Here is a 21,764-nt window from a genome sequence, read left to right as displayed (position 1 = left end):
GTTCCCTCCCTCCCCCACCCCCGGCTTCCCAGGGGCCAGAGAACACTGATTTGAGTTTCCATTTTGCAGTCAAGGACATCCCATCCATGATGAACGATGTCAAGTGCTTGCTTTTGTTGGCAAAGGTTTATAAGAATCATAAAAAAGAAGACGTGATGGGAACTTTGAACGAGGTAATTGACAATAGACAAGAGACTCAAGCAAGCTCTTTATCTGCCATTTCCTGATGGGAGCTATAAAAGGAAGGCTGGGCTAGAAGGCTCGAGGGCTGGCGGTCAAAAGAGGACCTAGGTTACACCTCAGGCCTCTGCCTTCCATTTATCCCCATACCTGTGCTCTTCACTGATGGTGCCCCAAAGTGCCTGAAGGCCGGCTGGGCCAGGCTGGAGAAGGCAGGGAGGAGGAAGGTGCCCTCGTCCTCAATGATGCTAGAGGTGATAATACTGGACAACGCCAGGAGCTCCCAGTCACTGAATGCTCTGTGGTGGGTAGCCTTTGAGATACAGCACTGGGACGTTCCTGCTTCACAGATGAGGCTCCAAGAGGTTAAGAAATATGCTCGGAGTCTCACTGCTAGTAAGTGGTGGAGGTGAGATTGGAACCAGGTGTGACCTGATCCAAACAAACGTCTTTCCCCACCCAGCTGCCTGGATGGGACACTTCCTGGCCTTTCTTGCCATACCTTCTCCCTCGTTCCAGCAAGGGCGTGGTCTGCCACTTGTTGGGGGAAGGGGTGCATTCTGCAGGTATAGGAGCAGAGCCCACTCTCTGACTGCGTGAGATGATTTATGCCCTTGTTTCCCACCAGATTCCCACTCCCTTTTGGCCCTTAGAAATCCCAAAGCTTGACCCTGATGTCTTCAATCTGTCTTCTTCCGATGCTCCCCAGTTACTCACTTGATCATTTTATGTCGTGGGTATTTGTGAAGGCTGCCTCAGGGTCCCCGCAGGGCAGTATTCAGAGCAAACGCATCTGTCAAAACCCAGCCCGCTCTGAGCACCTGCTCTGGGCTTGTGCAAGCGCAGATTAGACAAGGAGGCAGCAGGGTGTGATGGAAACAGGTAAACAAGGACAGTACACTAGAGTGTTTTGTTTGGGCGCCTTTGCTTCTACTCCTGCCCCCAAGGCAGAGCCAGTTTGCCTCCCGAGTACTCAGCCAGTGGCCTTTCCTGTCCAGAGTGACCCAGATCTGCTCAAGGGCACTTGAGATGCCCTTTCTGATAATATGCTGACACAGAAACCAGAGCGTGGAGACTTGGTTGTGAATTGGCCTGAGATCTAGCACATCAGGCTCCGAGTCTCCGATCCTGACTTTACTGGTCTCCCCAGGCCATGGACCTCCAGTCTCGGATACTGAAGCGTGTTCCACTGGAGCAACCAGAAATGATCCCCTCCCAGAAGCAACTGGCAGCCTCCATCTGTGTCCAGTTTGGGGAGCACTACCTGGCAGAGAAGGAGTTTGCCAAGGCAGTGCGGTCTTATAAGGATGCCCTGTTCTACTCGCCCGTTGACAATAAGGTGGGGTCCTCAAAGCCAGAGCCTGCCCCTTCTCTTGGGCCATGATGCCTTGCAGAGTTTCCTGCCTAGAGGCAGAGGCCAGGTCCTTTCCTGTGCCCCCCTGAGGCCCTGAGACCCCTGGTGTGGGGAGCCTGCTCTAGTTGACCCTGGGGCCCTCGAACCAAGCCTGGGAAGCCTCACTTTGGACAGCCACTTGTGGGAGGTGGAGTGGGAAAGACGCTGCCAAAAGTCACGTTAGTCTGGCATTTCTGGGTCCCACTTGGAGGTGGTGACACAGTGAGAGCTGTGGTTGCCTGGGGTCTTTGGGCACAAATTCAGACTAAGCTTCCAAGGAGGTTTAAGGTCATGAGGGTGGTGCGGCTGTCCAGAGACAGTGGTGGGTAGAGTCCACACTAGGAGAGCGGAGAAAAAGCTTAGTGGCCCAGCCATTCATTCATTTAACAATCATTTGGAGCACCTGGGTAGCTCAGTTCAGTATCTGCCTTTGGCTCAGGTTGTGATCACAGGGTCCTGGGATCGAGTCCCACAGGCTCTCTGCTCAGTGGGAGACTGCTTCTCCCTTTCCCTCTGCCTGTTGCTCTGCTTGCTTGTGCGTGCTCTCTCTCTTTCTCTTTCTTTCTGTCAAATAAATAAATAAATAAAATATTTAAAAACAACAACAACAACAAAACATGCACTCGTTTAACAGATGTCTCAAATGTGCCAGGCATGGTGCTAGGCCTAGGAGACGGTGGGCCCAGACCTATCCCTGCCCAGAGACTGCCTCAGGGAGGGGGCACAGATGAGCACATTTGCAGTTCCAATGCTACAGGATGATGTGTGCCTGCATGTGGGTCTGCACACCGTGGGAACTCAGAAGATAGGCACCTGCTCCGCGTCTGGGGCACGGAAGGCAGCCCGGAGATGGTTAGGTCAGAGCCAGAGCTGAAGGAGAGGTACAAGTTATACTTAGTTAGTAAAACGCATGGTATGATTGGAGAACTGGTAAAGGAAAAGAGGAGGGCCAGAGACCTAACAGAAGTGGGTGATGAGAGCGGGAGACATCAGCCCCGGAGTTTCCCCTTGATGCTCGCTGGTCAGTTTTGTCTGGTCTTGTCGCAGGTGGTGCTGGAGCTGGTGCGGCTCTTCCTGCTGCAGGGACAGCTGGACCTGTGTGAGCAGCACTGTGCCATCCTCCTACAGTCTGAGGAGCACCATGAGACCGCCTCTGTGGTAGGAGCCACGAACCCCGAACCTTCTGCCTGCCCTCCCCAGGCTCCCTTGACTCTGAGGGCTGCTTCCCAGCCCTAGAACTCAGTCGCCTGGCTGCCCCGCCCACAAGGGCTGCCAGGCAGAGGGGATGGAGTGCGGGGCCACTGCCCTTCACTGGGTAGGGGTGGCAGCAGGGACCATGTCAGTCTCCTGGGCCCATCCAGGGGGAGGTAGGAGGGGGAACCGCACCTATAGTTGGTCAAGGCAAGGGTGGGACAGGTTCCTGGGTTTAAAGAAGAGTGTGGGAAAAACCCTCTTCTGTCTGACTTCTCTCCTCCCTAACACCCAGACAGCCGCCAGGGCCACCCCATAGAAGGGGGAGCCCTCATTCTGCCTCCTCTGCCTGCAGCTGGCGGTTCTCAGACACGGGCAGAGAGGCTAGTTCTGTTGCACCTGTCAAAGGGTTCTTCTGGTGTCCAGCCTTGGGCTTCTCTTCCCACTTACGTCCTCTCCCCCCAACCCCAGGCGGGCCTTCCTTCTGGGCTCCTCCTGTGGCCGCTTCTCCCAGTGCCTAGAGAAGCTTCCCCTGGAAGTGCTTTCTCACCTGCCCTGCTTATCCCCACCCCTGGCCAGCCTACCCACCAGGGAACTCCAGGGCACTGTGTGTTTTTCTGACAGATGATGGCTGACCTGATGTTTAGAAAACAGAAATATGAAGCTGCTGTCGATCTCTACCACCAAGTCCTAGAGAAAGTGCCAGGTAACTGCCTGCCTTAAGACTGGCTACATCAGTTCCCACCCCGCAAAGACTGTTCTCCCTTGAGAAGGGTGGGCCCCCTCCCCTCCTTCCTGACCGGGCAGAGGAAGCCCCTTCCTCTCTGATTGTTCCCAGAGCGGCAGGAAACTGATAAAGCCCCAATGGAACATGCTGGCCCTTCCCGAGTCCAAGGGGCCAGTTCCTGGTTTCAGGCAGGACAGCGCTTGGCACCAGACCCAGGAGAACCTGTCTGTCCCCACATCACAGCCATTGGACTGGATGTGGCTCGCTTCTGAGGTCACAGCACCTAGAGGTGGCTTGAAATTCTCCCTTATAGGTAGCTACATTTCTCCATCATTGCAGAATCAAACCACACTCTTGCTGGGGTAGGGACCATACCTGACGCTCAGACTAGAGCCCCTGGAGGCTCCAAACCAGCTCTGCCTAGAGGCCCAGCCGAGTGCAGCTGTTAGGAGTGTGGATCCCAGAGCCAGATGGCCTATGTCTAACTCAAGCTCTTCCACTCACCAGCTGTGTCACCTTTGGCAGATAACTTCTTTGTGTCTCAGTTTCCTCATCTGTGAAATGGGAAACATTGGTACCCCGTTGTGTAGTTAATATACAGGCAAAGCGCTTCATGCCAGGTACTGTACAAGTGTTAGCTATTATTACTACTTTTCAGTATGATGATGATAATTCTCTCAACTGTGGAGACCAGTGGAGACATTGAGGCTGCTGGGATGTCCCGGCTCAGCCCAAACCAGGCAGTGTCTGCTGGTCCCCTCCCTTCTCCATGCCATCTGGCAGCACCCAAACGGATGTAGCTAGTGGTTATCATAGCCTGGAGATTTCTGCTTTCTTATTTTAGACAATTTTTTGGTACTGAATAAACTAATTGATCTACTACGGAGAAGTGGCAGACTTGAAGATGCCCCTGCCTTCTTTGAATTGGCCAAGAAGATGTCCAGCCGCATTCCTTTGGAGCCAGGCTTCAACTACTGCAGAGGCATATACTGCTGGTGAGTGGAGGGGGGAGGGGGAGGGTCCGCACGATCTCCTGCAGGGGGTTCTTCCTAGCAGACACGCTGGGCTTCTGCAGAAATTCAGCGTGCAGATCAGGGTGCGGGGAGAGCAGCGATCCAGCCCCACTGTGCACAGACTCAGGGAGTGGTCCTTGCAAGTCCCTGCCCTCCCTGGCCCTCAGTTTCCCTCTCTGGTTCTTGGGTGTTTCTCTTCTCCGCTACAGGCACATAGGGCAACCCAACGAAGCACTGAAGTTCCTAAACAAAGCGCGCAAGGACAGCTCGTGGGGCCAGAGTGCCACCTACTACATGGTGCAGATCTGTCTGAACCCAGACAACGAGATCGTGGGCGGAGAGGCTTTTGAGAATCTGGCGGCTGAGAGCAAGTAGGGGCCCGGCTGACCTGGGGGCGGGGGCGCAGGGGCAGGACCCTGGGAAAGGAGGGGAGAGCCTCGCCAGCAGCGGGGTCTAGGCCAAGTGAGGGCCCCACCGGTTCCGGGTTCCGGTGTCCAATGGCCGCAGCTCCACCGACAGGAAGGGCTCGGAGCAGCATGGTGTGCGCACCGCGGAGAAGCTGCTGCGTGAGTTCTACCCGCACTCGGCCCGGGGCCAGACCCAGCTGCGACTGCTGCAGAGTCTCTGCCTGCTGGCCACCAGGGAGAAGGCCAACGTGGAGGCGGCGCTGGGCACCTTCATCGAGATGGCGCAGGCCGAGGTGGGCCGGCGCGCGGGACTGGCGGCGCGTGGGGCGAGGCTGGGGACCCAGCGCACTCACGCCTGCTTACCCCCTCCTACCCCCCCCCCCCGCGCGCAGAAGGAGAGCGTCCCCGCCCTGCTGGCCATGGCACAGGCCTACGCGCTGCTGAAGCAGGTCCCCAAGGCGCGCACACAGCTGAAGCGTCTGGCCAAGGCCCCGTGGGCGCTGGATGAGGCTGAGGACCTGGAGAAGAGCTGGCTCCTACTGGCGGACCTGTACTGCCAGAGCGGCAAGTTCGACCTGGCGTCGGAGCTGCTGCGGCGCTGCGTGCAGTACAACAAGGCAGGGGGCGCGCCGCCGTCGGGGGAGCGGGGACGCCAGGTGGAGGCAGGGCGCGAGGGGTGCGTGGGTGTCGGGTGCAGAGGAGGTGCCGGTTAGAACCTGATGAGAAGAGGCTGGACAAAAGAGGGCACATGCACGCTAAGCAAGATGGGAACCGAACGGGGGCGGGAGCGGGGAGGGGGACCGGGCTAGGTAAGAGGAGGCGGGCAGGTTCGGGCAGCCAAGAGATATGGGAAGGGCTCGAGGGGTGTGGGGGTCAGAGCCGGAGGGCTGTGGGGAAAGGGGTCATGCCAACGTCGGGGTAGCCTAGAGGGGGCACACAGTCGACCCCTCGCAAAGGTGGGAGATGCTACTGGAGACCCTGAGAGGTTAGAGTTATTGCAGCTCACTACCATCCTTTGCCCCCCCAAACCCCTCCTCCCCGCGGGTTGTACCCTGTGCTGGGACCTGGTGTGGCTTTCCGTGCAGTCCTGCTGCAAGGCCTATGAGTACATGGGCTTCATCATGGAGAAGGAGCAGTCCTACAAAGACGCAGCCACCAACTACGAGCTGGCCTGGAAGTACAGTCATCATGCCAACCCTGGCATTGGTAAGGCAAGCAGCCAAGGTGCATGTGGGTGACCTGGGCGCTGGGCAGGAGAACTGTCACCCTGGCTCTTGGGTGGTTAGGGTGCCACTGTCTGTGTTCCCTGTGCCCCTGGACAGGCTTCAAACTCGCTTTCAACTACTTGAAGGACAAGAGATTTGTGGAGGCCATTGAAATCTGCCACCATGTAAGCCACTGTAAGCCCCTGGGATACATTAGGGGTGGGGTGGGGGGCTGGTGCTGTGGCCTGGTCCTGGTGCAGAGACGGACACCCCTGCCTGATGCTGCACCCCTTTCTTCCTCTGTCTCAGGTTCTCAGAGAGCATCCTAATTACCCCCAAATCAGAGAAGAAATTTTGGAAAAGGCCCAAGGGTCTCTGAGGCCCTAGCTGTGGTCAGTGGGAGCCAGGGTGGGTGGAAGCCATCAAGCTACAGAAGTTTCTTGGAGGGGTTGGGAAGTGGGGCAGGGGAGAAAAGATTCAGAAAATGACATATTCTTACCCATTTCTCTATTGTGTGTGGTTTATTTGAATCATGCCTCATCTGGTCTAAGGGCATCCCAAAGCTTTGTTTTTAAGGCACAAGAGGCACTTTTGCTCTGAGGAGAAGAGGGATCCACCAGCCTAACTTATGCTGGGCTCACTGGGCACCTTCTGTTGGGCTCCATTTTTATTCCAGAGTCTGTGAGGGAGCAGAGAGAAACAAAGAGATGGTTTGGGGAAAAAAACAAAAACAAAAACAAAACTCCCTACATTTATTTTCATATTATTATGTTAGTTTATAAATGCCTCCCCTCTCCTATCTGGTCTTCAGACCCCCAGAGCTCAAGAAGCAACTCCCCACAGCATCCTGCCCAGCTGGGGCACAGACAGGATGACCAGCTCAGAAGGTCCCACAGCTGAGGCTGTGTGAGGGAGGCCATCATCCCATAAGCTGTGGAGGCCCTTGGCTCACTCTGTCCATACATTCTGTCTCCTGCCCAGGTCCTCCGCTGGCCTCTGCTGCTCCTCACTGGTTTGGGACAAACCCGATTACCCATGACTGGCACAGGCCAAGAAAAAAATAGCTCCCACTTCAGATTTTCTAAAAGACACTGAGCAACAGATTTATCCTCCAGAAACCTTTTTCACACCTCGGAGGACAAAAGCAATGGTCCCTACTTAGAGGAATTATGTTACTTGTAACTGGCAAGAGGGTGGCAGAGGTCCCTTTTGCTGCAGCTCCCAACACCTCTCTTCTTGTTTTTCATGATGCCAGTAACAGGCCCAGTTTGGCCTCAGAGGAAGGAACTCTGAACTGGAAGTCAGGACTGTGACCTTCCCGAGAGCTTCTGCTCTGTGGACTTGTGTCCCCCTCTGTGGTAGGAAATTAGATGAGATGTGCCTGTCCCCAAACCATGATACAAATCCCTGCCGATGATATACAGCAAATAGTTTACAGTTTAATAACCATGTGTTTAAAAATCATTGTTACATAATAGAGAAATAACTAGCGTGACAAAGTCATGAATTCATGAGTGCTGTTACTCATGTTACTCAGAATGGTTCTAACTTTTAAGCATATCGATATAATTGATATAAAGCAAAATACTAAGTATAAGTAGAATGCAACAAAATTTTCAAGAGAAAATTTTGTCCAGTGATGACAGTTTGGGAACCGGACAGGTAGGGGTCGCGTTTAGAACAGACAGAATTGTCCTTGGTGGTGGCTGAGCCTTGTCTTTGTAACACCCCGCTGACCACATGTATGGCCTCTTGATCTGAGTCAGTGGTCTGGAATGCTTTCCCCAGGTTACTACCATTCTTCCTATGGGAAACCAGTCCCCTTTACTAGCATCTGCTTTACAATCTGGTTTCTTGGAGCGGGTTGTTGAGAGACAGGTTTGTCTGTATGGAGAATGATGCTGTAAAGGATTGTACATTAATCACATTTTTATTGCTGTAAAACCTAAATGGTCTTCATTTATCTTAAAAAAAAAAAAAAAAAAAAAAAGGCCAGGAAGCGATCTTGTTGCCCTACACGGGGAGGGGGTAGGTTCAGTCCTGCCATGGGCTATGTCCACGGTTTAGGAGCCTGTGGGGGCTTCCAGCCAGGGAACTGGAGCGGCCAGGAGCTGCTGTCCAGACCCCCAGGCTAATTAGAGCAGGGCCTCGGAGCCCTTGGAGAGACCCAGACTTTGAATTATGCGTGCTGAAGCAGACTCTACAAGAGGGTTCTCAGCTGAGGACCAGCAGCAGGGAGACAGAGCGATGGAATGTACCAGGATCCTCTACCAGGAGAACCCTAAGACCTGGCTGTCCCTGGCTAGGCTGCTTACAAGGACAGGCTACCCATCACAGGCCAGGCACCAAGCTATGGATCCTCTCCTGACCATTGATGATGAGGCCATGTCCATGCATGTTCAGAGGTAAGAGACAGATACTGGCAGAACTGGCAGAGAAAGAGAAGATAAAACATAGAGATAGTGGCAGAAACATGAAAACAATATGGAAGTCACAAACATGCCCCAGGTACTCTCCTAAGTGCTGCGTATATGCGAACTGAATGAGCTTTTGAGACAAGTCGTGTTATTTGCACAGTATTGAGGACACCAAGACTCAAGTGGTGGTAGACAGGCAGTGATTTGCCTAAGTCATCTTGCTAGGTAGGAGAGCTGGGATTTGAACCTGGCACTCTGGGTCCGTGCTCTTACCCAATAAGCCACAGAGATAAAGGAGAGCCCAGCACAGACCAAAATGCAAGAGAATCGGACCCAGACCTGGTCTCCTTATTTGGTCCTCCCTTCCAGCACTTTGTATAAATCGTTATTCCTAAGGGGGAGGCTGACCTTGCTCCTCAGGCCCTAGGCTGGGAGTCTCCAGGGCAGGGTGTGGCCTGCTGCTTTGGCCTGCTGCCGGGCTGCTGGGGACAGGTCAGACGGGTCTGGCTGGTGCAGATGGTTGAGGTCCTGCAGCTTCCTGTGCTCGAGTCCCGGCGGCCTCAGCTGCTCAGCCCAACGAGGACTCTACCAGCCACATCCCACTGTCTGCCCTAACTGGGGGTGGGGGGGACTTCGTTCTCTAGGCCAGGCCCCACCCAGCTTAGTGAGACCAGTGGAAAACAGCTGAGCAGAGAGCCATCTCAGAAGACTACACTGCCTCAGCTCACCACCTCCCTGGGAGACCACTGGAGAGAGATGGGCTCGTGGGAAGGGAAAGCTGCTCTGCCTGGCAACCTCCCAGTGGGCTTCCTGTCTCCAAGGTGAGAAGCCTGCATGGGAGGAGGCCCACTGGGTTGTGGCCCTCACTCCTACCCCAACATAGCCTCTGAGTCCACACCATCCTGCGGGGACCCCCCTCCCCCTCCCCCCACACTACCTCCCAAGGGTATACCCCCCAGCCCCACAAATGCAGACCACACTGTTTAAAAATAGAGCCTCTTTATTGGTACCTGTAAGCTCAGGTACAAGGTGTTCCCACAAGCACGCAGGCTGGCAAGGCCTCCTGGGCAAGGCAGCAGGCCCAGAGCCTGGGCTTCTTGGCACAGACATAGAGAAAAATGAATAAATTATAGTTCTGACACTCAAGGACGATACAGAAATTAGGATGCAAAACTCAACATCAGCAAACAACGGGCATAAAAGCCGAAAGGGCCACTCCTCACCCCAGCCAACTGGCTTTAGGGAACGGGCAGGTGGCTGGGGCTGACATGCAGTGCCCAGAAAGCCCTGAGATAGTCCTCAGGAGCGTGCTGTGGGCCCCAAGGCTAGTCCCTCGCCCTCTCTGGGCTTCCTGCTTCCCTTCTACATTAGTGGGCCCACAATAAAGCCTGTGGCCTTTGGGGAGGAAGACCATGAGGCAGAGGCAGGAAGCAGAGGGGGCTGTGTGGAGGCAGAAGCAGGTTTTGGTCACAGTTGGCCTGGCCAGCCCGGCAAAGCCCAGCCCAGCCCCCTACCTAGATGCTGTCCCCAGCCACTTGCCTCTCATAGCCAGGCCGCTGCTGCAGTGGACCATAGGCACCCAATCCACACCTGGTTTGTACCAAAGCCCAGGCAGGGTAGGGGATACATGACACGGCAGAAGGGACTCTCAGGGGTCTGTGCCCTACCCCAACTCCAGCACTGCCCACCAGCCAGAGGGGAGAAGCCTACGCCTTCTAGTCTCCAAATAAATTATGGAAATAAATTATAGTCTTCACAGTCCAGAAAATATAGCCACCCGTGGGTCTGGGGCTCAGGGTGGCAGGAGAAGCCATTAGAAGTGGCAGATTTCAGCCCTGTCTTGTTCAGGATAGGGAACATCACACGAAACTGGAAAGGGGTCTGCAAAGCTCCAGGGGAGCCATATTTCCTCCTGTTCTTGGCACACACCATGGAAAGTGGAAGAAGAGACTGTGTGGGCTCGGGGGTGGGGGTTTGGTGGGGGGGGTCAGGTGGCTGACAGGGAAAGCCCCCTCCCTGCCCCCCTCTTCAGCACAGAAGAAGTTACAAAAATAAATAAGTCAATCCAGAGTGTTGCACAAAACTCAGGAGTGCCCGCATGGATGAGCCAGCCAACGGGAAAACCCTTAACATACAGACCTCAGGGAACCCCCAAATTACAACAAAGCAGCAAGAGGGCTCTTGGGACCACGAAAAGGTCCCCTAGTCCTCACACAGGCACCGGCTCCACCAGGGGCGCTGGGGCCGGGTCCTCAAACAACTGGCTGTCCATGAAGGGTGCCGGGGCCTCAGTGGCTGAGTCCGCCAGGCCCACAAGGGACTCTAGGAGGCAAGCGCCGGTGTCCCCTGCTGGAGAATACGCAGGCAGGGGGAAGAAGGGGGCCTCCGGGTTGTCCAGGCTGTCAGACACCTTCCGGGAGGTGTAGTGAGGCCCCAGACTATAGTCTGGCAGGGCCTGGAGCAGCTCGAAGGAGTCGCAGGAAGACAAGCTGAGGTCCACAGAGTTGCTCTGGCCAGCATCTGGGCTGTGCAGCACTGAGGCACCAGGGAAGCTGCCTTCTCCCAACCCTTCAAGGCCACTGTTCAGGAAGAAGCTGGCATCCAAGTTGGCGTTTTCATCCAGGATGCCTGATGTGAGGCTAGAGCTGGAATAGCTGTGGGTCCAGCTGGCCAGGCCACCGGGCTCACCAGTACCAAAGATATCAGCTGGGTGGAAGCAGCTGAGGTTGTCCAGGCTCCCCACCCCTCCTTCCGCTTCCTCCTCCTCCTCCCCTCCCAGGTCAGAGTCACTGAGACTCAGGACCCGGGCCAGGCTGTCATCATCCATATCGGGCTGGAAGCCAGGGCCAGGCAGGGCTGGGTGGGTGGTGCCACTCGGGGCCTCGCTGGTGCCCGAAGCTGTGGAGGAGTCGGTCATGTCGCTGCTACAGCTGTTGTCTCCCAGCTCGCTGCTCATGGGGGGCTTGGCCAGCGGGAAAGCGGGGGCCAGGACCTGCTCACCAGGGCTGGCTGGGCTGTCCTGGCTGGGAGCCTCCAGCTCCCCCAGGCTCTCGGCCCCCTGCTCCAGCTGCAGGCGGGTGAGGGTGTGGAGGAAATGGGTCTGCACGCGGGCCTGATTAAACTCTACACGGCCCTTGGGGTTCTCGCAGCCCTCCCTGCAGCAGCCGCAGGGGAATGCAGTGTGGTCCATCTGCAGAGAGAGCAGAGCACGAGTGAGGATCCTGTGGAGCCCAGAGAAGCCCCTGAGCTCAGGTTCCCCTTCCCAGCCCGTACCTGGCACTTGATGCCTGCCAGACTGCAGCTGCAGGTCTCGGGGTCACAGACCCGATCGCAACGACAGCCACAGTCCTCTCGGGACTGGCGCAGAGCCTGCAGCTCCCGCTTCTCCTCGCGATCGATCCTCCGCACGCCAGCAGCCCGCAGCAGAGCCCGCCGTCGCCGGGCTGGGTAGGGCTGTAGGAATGTCATCTCCTCCAACCGGCCACCTGCCACAGCCACGGCCAAGTCCTCTTCCACAGAGGCATCATCAATGGCGTCCACTGTGAGTGGCAGGCTAGCCTCCGTCTCAGGCACCCCGGTCTCTGCAAGCTGTACCACAGCAGAGAGGAAGGATGAGAGACAGACAGGGGTCTTGGCCCCCACAGCCACCAGTCACTGAACAAATGTTCCCCACAGGCTTATTCTGGGCTGAGCACCATGGATACCACAGTGAATGCGAAGGCCAACAACACTGCCCTCGGGGCATTGGCAAAGAGATTTCCTGTTCCTGTCATTTCCCCAGTTCCTGGACAAGCGCCCACAGCCAGCCCAACACCCCCACCCCCAATGTCACATCAAATTCCCATCCCTCACATGGCAAGGTCAGACAGTTTCAGGCACCATGCCGCCAGCCACTACAGCAAACACAGGCCCTTCCACACCCCACTCTGTCTGCAGATCATCCAGGTAACAGGCCCTGATGGAGCAATACTGGCCCCAGAGGCCTCTTTCCCTAAATACATTATAAGCATACTGGCTCCCACCCTAGAAGCCCCCCCCCCACCAAGGCTAGGACTTCAGAAGCCAGCCAAGGGCCCCTTCGATGGAGAGGGGTCTCCCCTACCTTCCACCGGAGCGCCTCCAGCTTCTCCTCCTTCAAGCGTAGGCGCAGCTTCTCACGCCGTGCCCGGGCTTGCTCCTGGGTGAACTCAGCCAAGGAAAAGCGGCGGCAGGCACTGTGGCGTGGGGCCATACCCAGAGTGCAGCCACCACGGCTGGGCACACTGGTGAAGCCCTGGCACCGTGGAAAGTAGAAGACGGTGATGCCATCAAAGGCGACACGGCCTGGCCGCTTCCGGGGAGCCCGCTTCAGGATGGACAGGGCTGGGAGGCACAGAGGGAAGGGACAGGACATTAGTTCTCTGTGAGGCTCCGCAAACCTCCAGGAAGATGGTACTGAATGACCTCTCCTCTCATGTCCTGCTTTGACCTCCCACCCCGAGAAAAAAAGAAATGGATCTGAATTTAGGAACCAGCCTGGCCGGGATTAGAGCTGGTAAAATTGAATGCCCCTCCTAGGTCAACATGGGCTTACTATTACTCACCAGTCCAAATGAGACTGTGAGATTAAACACCTCTGTCATCTTTATTAGCCATTTATAGGTTCCTTAGGCAGTTTTCTATAGTCTTTTTTTATTGATTTGTAGGAGCTCTTTATATATGATATTAAAGACACTGATCATCTGTCTAAGCTATCTGCAAATATTTTAGTCTTTTATTTTTGTTCAAGGCATTTTATAAAATAACTTCTAGGGTCATGTAATTAAAAATATATTGACCTTTTCCTTAGTTTCTTGCATTTTGCAACAGGCTTAGAAAGGCTCTTATCTGGAACTGCCTTCCTAAGTTATGGATTGTATACTGATTAGTAAGCTATATTCAGTATATTCTATACAAATATTGGTATACTATTGCTTTTAACTGAACCTAAGTAGTTGCCTTAGAACAGCTGAATACTGGCAAATGCAAGTATTTCAACTTACTATTTTGCCTGTCCCAATCCAATACATAAAATTCTTATTCTCTCTGCAAACTGAACTGGGTAGCACTTACGGAACAAGGTTAACTACTAACTACTATTAACTACTAGTGGTGACAGCACCCTCATCTTGTTCCTTAGTGGGACGGCTTCCAGTATGTTCTCACTGACAGGAATGCCAGCTTTTGGGCTGAGACACACATTTTTAATCACTTAAGGTAGAATTCACTTATTACTATTTTACCAAGGGCCTTATCTAGAAGGAACATGACATTTTATCAAGTGTTTTTCAGCATCCACAGCGGCTCTCTTATTTTTCTTCCTCTGACATAGTCACTGGATAAACTCTAAGACTGGATTTTATAAATATTAAACCATTCTTATATTGCCAGAATAAATCCAGTTTAGTCAACATACTGTTAGATTTTATGTGCTAAAAATCATACTCTTTTTCTATGTGTAATACACAGATACATATATTAGTACATAAACAAAGACATTATACCCAGGGATTAAAATGTCACTGCACTAATAATTAGGAAAACTGTGTCTAAAAAGGTTCCCTGGGGTTGGGGGCAGCAATAATGGAAAACAAAATCGAGGAATACTGCTTTAGGGCTCTTTGTCATTTTGAAATCAGAATGACACCAGCTTAAAAAGTAACTGGGGATGAAACCTTTCCACTATGTTCAGGCAAAGCCAAACGGCATTTTGACAGGAGAGGGACCGGCCTGACAGGCCCCGCAGTAGAGTGTGGGGCGTGGGACTCTAGTGGTTCAGTTGGTAGGACAGGGTGTGCAAGCTGGAGAAACGAAACTGGAACGTAAAGGAGTTGGAGCCAGAGGGCCTCAGGGCGACTCTGAGGAGCTCCGTCCTGACCTGCAGGACTTCTAAGCAGGGAGTCCTGAGGTCGAAGTGCCTCAGCTGGGCCCAGGTGCCTCTGGACAGTGGGCATTCCTCAGTGACCACTGTATTACGGGAAGTGGCCAAGGTGGACAGCCAAAGCCATTGGGACACAACCTCCAGAGGCCAGAATGGCTTTGTCAGGGGACTCCCAATTTCATCTTCAGGAAGGAAGGGAGGGGTGTGGTAGTTCCCAGGAGAGGGGGACTCACGGGGGAAACTCCGGGGGCCACAGAAGTCACGGTCAGGCAAAGGCAACTGATCCCAGGGGCCCTCCTCATCGGAATCCCAGGCTGGGGAGACTGATGAGCTTGGAGAGCAGGAGCGAGAATGATGGCCCGAGGAGGACAAAGAGGAGGAGGATGAGCAGAGCGAGGAGTCGTCCTCATCCAGCTGGTCGAACTTCCTCTTCAGTGGCCCAGTCATGGTGGGGCAGGGGGTGCTCTGGGGTCCACACACTGACAGCCTGGAATGGAAAGGAGAAACCTCTGGGTGGCAGGCCTGCAGACAGGCGGCGGCTACTCAGTCTCGATCAACTCCCCTTACCCTCCAAGGTGTCCCAGGCCTCCCCCTTGGCTCTGCATGCAGGGGGACGGCTTCAAGAGGCTCCCTGCCGCAGGCAGAGTACCGAGGTCCAAACCCTCCTTCTGGCACTTGCAGATTCCCACCATCTCTGCCCAAAAGCCTTCCCAGGACACCACTGGGAACCTTCCCCACTACCTCCTACAACCCACCTACACACATGCATTCACCAGACCAACAGATGGACCAACAGACCTCAGCCAGGCCTCGTTCATTCCCCGACAGGAATCCTGGGGGCTGACTCACTGGCTGGGTGATTCACACGGCTCGCATCTGTGTGCCTTTGTGTGTGTGAGGCCGTCTGCCACAGCCTGCACAGCCCTGTACGGTGGCTCTCCTTCCCCCTCCTCCTCCACCACCACCCCCAAACACCCCCACAGATACACCACCCTATGTGTGGGCGCGGGCGCGCACACACACACACACACACACACACACACTCCCTCTCTCCTGTCTCTGGGGCCAGACTGACCAGGGCACTCCGGGAAACAGGCTGCCTTCGACACTGGCCCCGATTCCCAGACACAGGACTTTCCGGAGCCCCTCCTCTCCCGTGACAGAGCCACTCAGACTTTCCCTCAGAAACCCCCGCCTCACAGAAGTCCCCTGCTTCCAGGCCTGGCTGTGCTTCATATGTCTCTAACAACTCCTGTTTGATCTTAAAAATGCATCTACATCTTGCCTCGACTCCAACATCTAGCTCTGTTTGTTTGAATTAACTTCCTATGGAAAATTATTTTTTTCTTCTCAAAACACACACACATACACACACAACAACAACAACAACTCTTAGTGAAACTGACCGATCAAGATGACATCCCACTGTCTCCTGTTTGTAGCTTGGTGACTTGGGGGTACCTTAGGACACAGCTTACTGTGTCTCCCCTTTAAGGGTCTCAGCCCTTGGAGCAGGGCAACTGGAGCCTCCCACAGCCTGGCTGGCCTCGGCTAAGGGGAGTGGAATTGGGGCTCCCACCCCTAAATGCCTCCGCTATCCCTGGGAATCCCCCAAAGACTCACTCAGTCCTAAGGGCTGAGCTACCTTGTCTCGCTGTGTCCTACAGGGCTCAGGCCTGGGCCCCAGGAGGTCACCAGGAGGAAGGGGAAACGGTGCAGAGGCCCAAGCGCTGGGGAGCCCCTCCCCCACTGCCATTACAGGAAATGAGAACAGGAAAAACCAACCAGAAGGCTGGTGATCTCCTCTCCTCAGGTGTCCTTTCTTTTTTTTTTTTTTTTTTTTTTTTTTTAAGATTTTATTTATTTATTTGACAGAGAGAGATCACAAGTAGGCAGAGAGGCAGGCAGAGAGAGAGAGAGGGAAGCAGGCTCCCTGCTGAGCAGAGAGCCCGATGTGGGACTCGATCCCAGGACCCTGAGATCATGACCTGAGCCGAAGGCAGCGGCTTAACCCACTGAGCCACCCAGGCGCCCCTCAGGTGTCCTTTCTAAACACCCTTGTCCCCCTTTGCCAAGCCTAGGACAGAGTCTCTGGATCCTAGAGCTAGATAGAAGGTGCGCGGTCAGTAGACTTACTGGATAAAATTCATCCTGAGCACAGCCTCTCCCCACAGACAAGAGAGAAGCAAGAGAAACTTCCCTCCTTGCTAACCCTTCACACTGGGCCAAGGGAAGAGAACGCACAGGTGCTTCCGGGGACTTCTCAGCGGGTAGTTTCTCAGGCCTGGCACCCGCAAACCGCCCCCAAACCACAAACAAAAACAACCCAGCTCCCAGCTGACCTGCAGGCTCTCCTAGGAGTTGGGGGAACTCATGACCCAGAGCCAGGCGCACACACATGTACACACGTGCAGACCCCAGAGGCAAACACAAACACACGCCGCCAAGCCACACACACATACCCTGCCCCTACCAGCCCTGTGGGGAGACCCCATCGTCTCCCAAACTCCAGATGCTGTCCATAGGGTGCTGAATGCCTCATCACACACCCAAGCCCAAGGCCCACCCACCGCCAAAACCAAATGCCCACTTTGTATCTCTGCCTGGCTGTCCCTAAGAAACATAAAATTCCATAGGCCCCAAATCGAACCCCTTGTCTCTGTTCCCCACCCCCAACCTGTGCCATCTGTTCCTCTTCCTGTGTTCCCTATCTTAGTAACGGCACTGCCACCCACCCAGTTACTCAAGCCAGAAACCTGCAGCCATCCTGAACAACTCCTTCCTCCCTCTCCCCCCAGCCACATCCAGGCCCCCAGTCCTGCAAGCACACACTAGCTCACTTAATGCACACAAGGCTAGGCAGAGACAGTGGGGACTAGGGAGGCCATCAGCATAGCATTAAGAACCTTGGCTCCAGAACCAGATTGCCTGCACTGGAACCCTGGTTTGGCTATTACTCGGCTGCGTGACCCTGGTCAAGGTCCTTAAGCTCTCAGTGTCTCCAATTCTTTGTCTTAAAACCTCACAGGGTTGGGAGGTTTACAAGAATCAATACATGTCAAGTTCTTAGGACGGTGGTAAGTGCTGAGTGAACATGGCATTCTACACTGTGGGAAAAAGGAGCTCCTGGATACAACATGTGAATCTCAATGATGTCATGTGGAATGAAAGAAGCCAGATGCAAGAATACATGTGAATGAAGTTCAAGGAAATGCAAACCCAATCAGTGATGATACACGTCAGAATGGGAGGGACGGGTGTTTGATATGCACTGGGGACAACGGTGGGGGGGGGGAGCCTGGGGACTTCACACTGCTGGGTGAGTGGGTTTCTTGAAATGTTCTGTGTTACCTGGCTGGTGGTTCCACAAATGTCTAAAACTAAAAATTCATCTAGCTGTACACATAGAATTCATATGCTTTATGCATTTCATGTATGGCTCCTTCAATTTTAAATTTATTACCTTATGTCTCTGTCCCCACTGCTACTGTCAATGTCCCCTGCCTCTGCTCCTGTTGTCCCCCTGCAGACAGAGTATCTTCCTAAAGATCTCTGCTTGCCATCTCCATGCTTAGGAAAGCTGGGCCTTAGGATCAAGCCTAGAATTCCACGAGAGGCTGAAGCAGGCCTGGCTGCTGCCTCCCCCTTTCCCTCACTATATTCCAGCTGAACTTGCAGTTCCCCTAATTGCCATGACCTGCCCGCCTCCTGGCCTTTGCACAAGCTGGAACCCAGCCTACTCTCTAACAGTCATTTCCAAGAGGGCCTCCCTGAAACCCCTATTTCTCACTCTTTACTACATGCCTCTCTGGGCTCCCATGGGCTCTGGGAATCCCCTACCCCCACCCTTCTCTCAAAGTCTTGCTGTGGCCTCGCTGTCTTTCCCTCACACCAGGCGGAGGGCCTCTCTGCCTGGCCATCCCTGTACCCAAGCTTAGAGCAGAGTCTGGCATAGAGAAGGCACCTAAGGACCAGCAGAGGTGGACCTCAGTGTGACTTCCTGATCCTGTCAGTTAGTATTGGGGTACACACGTGCAGACCAGAGATCTGCCTGCACTGGAGCCACAGGAGGGGGTGGCTCTGAGGGTAGGAAGCTCAGGCTGTGGTCAGATGCCAACATAGGCATCTCAGGAGACACCCTGTTCTCCAGAAGTAAACAGATACCAAGCAAGCAGATTTAAGCCAGACACCCTGGCTCTGCCTCAGGCATGTCTACAGAATGGGAATTTAAGGTGAAGGTGTTATAAATGTCAGGAAAAACAGGGACACACGGAAGCTACAGCCATGCTGCAGGTTCTAGTGCTGAATCTCAGCAGGATCTGCAGACCTAGAGTGTAATGAAAACTTAGCTCTTCCCAGATACTCCTCTGGGGTGGAGGGAGAAGGAGCAGCCCTTGGGTCTCGTGCTTCTCTGTCCCACCTGGGAATCCAGAGGCCAAGAGAGGCAGAGGCAGGAGATGAGAAAAAGACTCAGCCAGAGACAAGGACAGGCCAAGTCAGAAAAAGGAATGAAAGATAGTGAAAGAGTCCAAGAAAAGTGTCAGACAGTGAGTCAGAGGAGGGGGGAGGGGCCCTCAGCAGCTACCCAGGAATCAAAATCCCAACCATGGCTCTGTTCCCAGGGTGAACACGGCCCCCTCCTAGGGTCCTGGAGGAAGGAAAAGCAATTCCCAAGAGTTGGCTCAGACAGAAATGCCACACACACCCCAGAGGAGCCCCAGAGACAAGCCCTGAATCAAAAAGAGTGAGGCTTCTTCCAGGATCTGCCTGGAAGATCAGGCCACCCTCCTGTCACCACACACAGGAGTGGGACAGCTAGGATGAAGGGGTGAGACTTCCCCACTCTACTACTCCCAACTGTCTACACACTCAGGCCACACTGTGAATCCCAGGAAGGTCCCCTCACCCCGGGGCACCAGGCAAACAAAGGCTCTCTGGTGGCCAGGGGAATATCTCAAGGCCTCTGGGAAATCACATCAACTCCTTTCTGCAGCTCAGCAGTCCTCACCTCATGTCCCAGCTCCCCACCAGAGCTGATACTGGGGAGAGAGCACCTTCAGCTGCCACCATCCTCCTCTGGGAATCTGAAGAATGTGTCCTTTAACCTCAGATCCCCAGGCCCTGGTCAGGCCAGCTCCCCCCCAACACCTGGGGTCACATGACTCCAGACTCTCAGGAACTACTTCCTGGGACAAGGAAAAGACACCTCTGAGTACCTCTGGCCCCCACTGGCATTGGCTAGAAAAACACTCTGGGCAGCAGCACAGAGAGGGCAGACAGGAAGCCTTAGCATACCCCATCCCCCCATCTCACAGAAAGTGCTCCTGGGGGAGGGCACAGTTCCTCAGCCTTGGCCTCCAAGGCCTGGCACTGGGTAGGTGCCAAATGTTTGCTGCCTACAGGAGGCCAACTGCTCCTGCAGAAGGGAAATTGCACCTGACAGCAACTGCTTCCTCCAGCTAAGCAAGGCCTCCTTCATTCTCATTCATTCAACAAATATGGAGCTCCCACGGCATGCCAAGCACTGTGTCAGGCACTTGGGCCGACAGGGAGCAAGACCCACACTAGGGTTGCACTCTTGCGGCTTTGAATTTAGGAGCAAGGAGTATAGTTACAAAACCTTGGTGAGTGCTGGGATGGCAGGTGGGAGGGGTGGGAAAGGAGGGGGAAAGCTGGGGGTAAAAAGAATCTCTAGGAGGAAAGGAGGTAGAAAGTTCCAGAGGGGGCCCAGCAGGAGAAACCAATCCAGAATAGTGAGGGGGAGGGGCGTCCTGGGACAGGTTTCCAGAGTCAGGGCTGACAGGGCAGGCTTTAGCCTGAGGGCACTGGAAGCCACGGAAGGGTTTCAGTAGGGAGTGACAATACCAGATTTGCATTTTAAAAAGATGGCTCAGTCCCCGACCGGAGGGGGTGTGACTAGTTGGACCCAGGCCAGGGTTAGGTGAGTGATGACAGGACAGGGAAGGCAAAGGAGAAAGGGGACTAGACTTGCCGACCTCCGGATGTGGAGACAGAAGAGGGTGGTGATGTCAAGGATTGGGGGGCGAGCGGAGGAGGCCTGCTCCAGAGGACTGGGAGACATCTGAGTGGAGGTGTGGGGTGGGCAGTGGAGCCGGGGAGGGCTCCTCCAGTGTCAGGAGTGTAGGCTATGTGTGTGACTGTGCCAGAGAGCCGGAGTGACTCAGTGTGTGAGGGCTGCTGTGGTGGAGACATCCAAGGGTGCGAGTCTGTGGAAGGGCCCCCAGGGAGGGGAAACTGAGGGCCGGGAGGAAGTACGTGCTGGAGAGGGGAGAAGTGCGTGGGAGAGAGCCTACGTGTGCCCGCGGGTGTCCGGTGGGGCTGCTGCGCCCGTGACTCACAGCGGCGGCCTCTGCGTGTGACGGTGACTGACAAACAGGTGAGCGTACGACACAATCCCTCCTCCCTCCCTCCTGCCGGGGTCCGTGACTCACGAAGCCTCACTCCTCCTCGATCTTCCCTCCACTCCCTCCCTGACCCCCGCCGGCCGGGGGCGCCAGGCACGCGCCGCAGCCCCGGCGCCCGCCCCCGGTGAGGGGGGGGGGGAGCCCAAGGAGGAAGGCGACAAATGTCACCTGCTCCGGCCACGCGAGGAACTTCTGAAAAGTTCTCAGGCAACTGGGTCAAAAGGAAACTCCTGTGGACGCGCGCACCCCGTCACCCCGCCACCGGCGCCAATCTCCGCTCGGCCGCCACCCGCACCGGGCTCGGGGCGCCGCGACTTCTCGGGGGTACCGGCGGCGGCGCGGGGGAGGGGAGCGGAAAACCTGCCACTCTCTCCTCTCCGCCTCCCCTCCCCGGACGCCGGCCGGCCGCGCGCAGTCAGGGGCCGAGCCGGGCCGTCCCCGCCCCGGCGCCGGGGGTGGAGGGGCAAGTGGCAGGGGCCGGAGGGGCGCAGCCCCCCGCGCGGGACGCCCCCTCCCCAAGGTCCCTGCCCGCCGGGCCCGCAGCCCCTCGGCGCTCACCTGCGATCCGGGAGCTCGCCCGGGACACCGACGCGACCCGCGTCCCGGCCGGGTACGCCCCCAGCGCCGCGACCCCGTGTGCGCTCGGCCGGGCAGCCGTCGGCCCAGCCGCCCCTCAGGCTCTGCGCGTCCGGCAGCGGCGGCGGCGGCGGGAGACTGGCTGCGCCCGGCCCCGCCCGCCGCTCCGCCCTCCTCGTCAGTGGAAAACTCCGGGGCTCGCAGCGCTGACGCACGCCCGGCCTCCCGCCAGGCCGCCCGGCAGCCCCGCCCCGGAGGCGCCACCTCCCTCCGCCCCGAGCCCGGCGAAGCTGCCCGTGGGGCCTCCCTGCGGACTCTGACCCCGAGCGGG

General features: G+C 55.6%; 2 protein-coding genes across 6 annotated transcripts in view; one reads left to right on the top strand and one right to left on the bottom strand.

Moving 5' to 3' along the window:
* Positions 1-6,617, top strand: part of TTC21A (tetratricopeptide repeat domain 21A) — a gene marked incomplete at its 5' end in the record, with an annotated part of 32,368 nt that extends 25,751 nt beyond the window's left edge. For all 5 annotated transcript variants that reach the window (XM_080826418.1, XM_080826416.1, XM_080826415.1 and 2 more), the window contains 11 exons: positions 70-173; positions 1,331-1,519; positions 2,621-2,731; positions 3,389-3,470; positions 4,336-4,486; positions 4,714-4,875; positions 5,012-5,204; positions 5,304-5,528; positions 5,997-6,117; positions 6,234-6,301; positions 6,426-6,617. In XM_080826418.1, the coding sequence (XP_080682544.1) occupies positions 70-173; positions 1,331-1,519; positions 2,621-2,731; positions 3,389-3,470; positions 4,336-4,486; positions 4,714-4,875; positions 5,012-5,204; positions 5,304-5,528; positions 5,997-6,117; positions 6,234-6,301; positions 6,426-6,503 (1,484 nt within the window). In that variant the 3' untranslated portion in view covers positions 6,504-6,617. The remainder of the gene's footprint in view (positions 1-69; positions 174-1,330; positions 1,520-2,620; positions 2,732-3,388; positions 3,471-4,335; positions 4,487-4,713; positions 4,876-5,011; positions 5,205-5,303; positions 5,529-5,996; positions 6,118-6,233; positions 6,302-6,425) is intronic.
* Positions 6,618-9,515: 2,898 nt separating this feature from the next.
* CSRNP1 (cysteine and serine rich nuclear protein 1) lies at positions 9,516-21,548 on the bottom strand. Its single transcript, XM_080818164.1, has 5 exons — positions 21,416-21,548; positions 14,666-14,919; positions 12,636-12,895; positions 11,807-12,121; positions 9,516-11,723 (listed from the first exon to the last, which is right to left on the bottom strand). Exons 2-5 carry the CDS (start codon positions 14,877-14,879, stop codon positions 10,743-10,745), a joined length of 1,770 nt encoding a protein of 589 aa, XP_080674290.1. The 5' UTR covers positions 14,880-14,919; positions 21,416-21,548; the 3' UTR covers positions 9,516-10,742.
* Positions 21,549-21,764: the final 216 nt, after the last annotated feature.

Source organism: Martes martes (genome assembly GCF_963455335.1).
Source record: "Martes martes genome assembly, chromosome: 1".
In the NCBI taxonomy this organism is placed as follows: Eukaryota; Metazoa; Chordata; class Mammalia; order Carnivora; family Mustelidae; genus Martes; species Martes martes.
The sequence above is the reverse complement of the archived record's forward strand: the minus strand, read 5'-3'. Positions and strand labels throughout refer to the sequence as shown.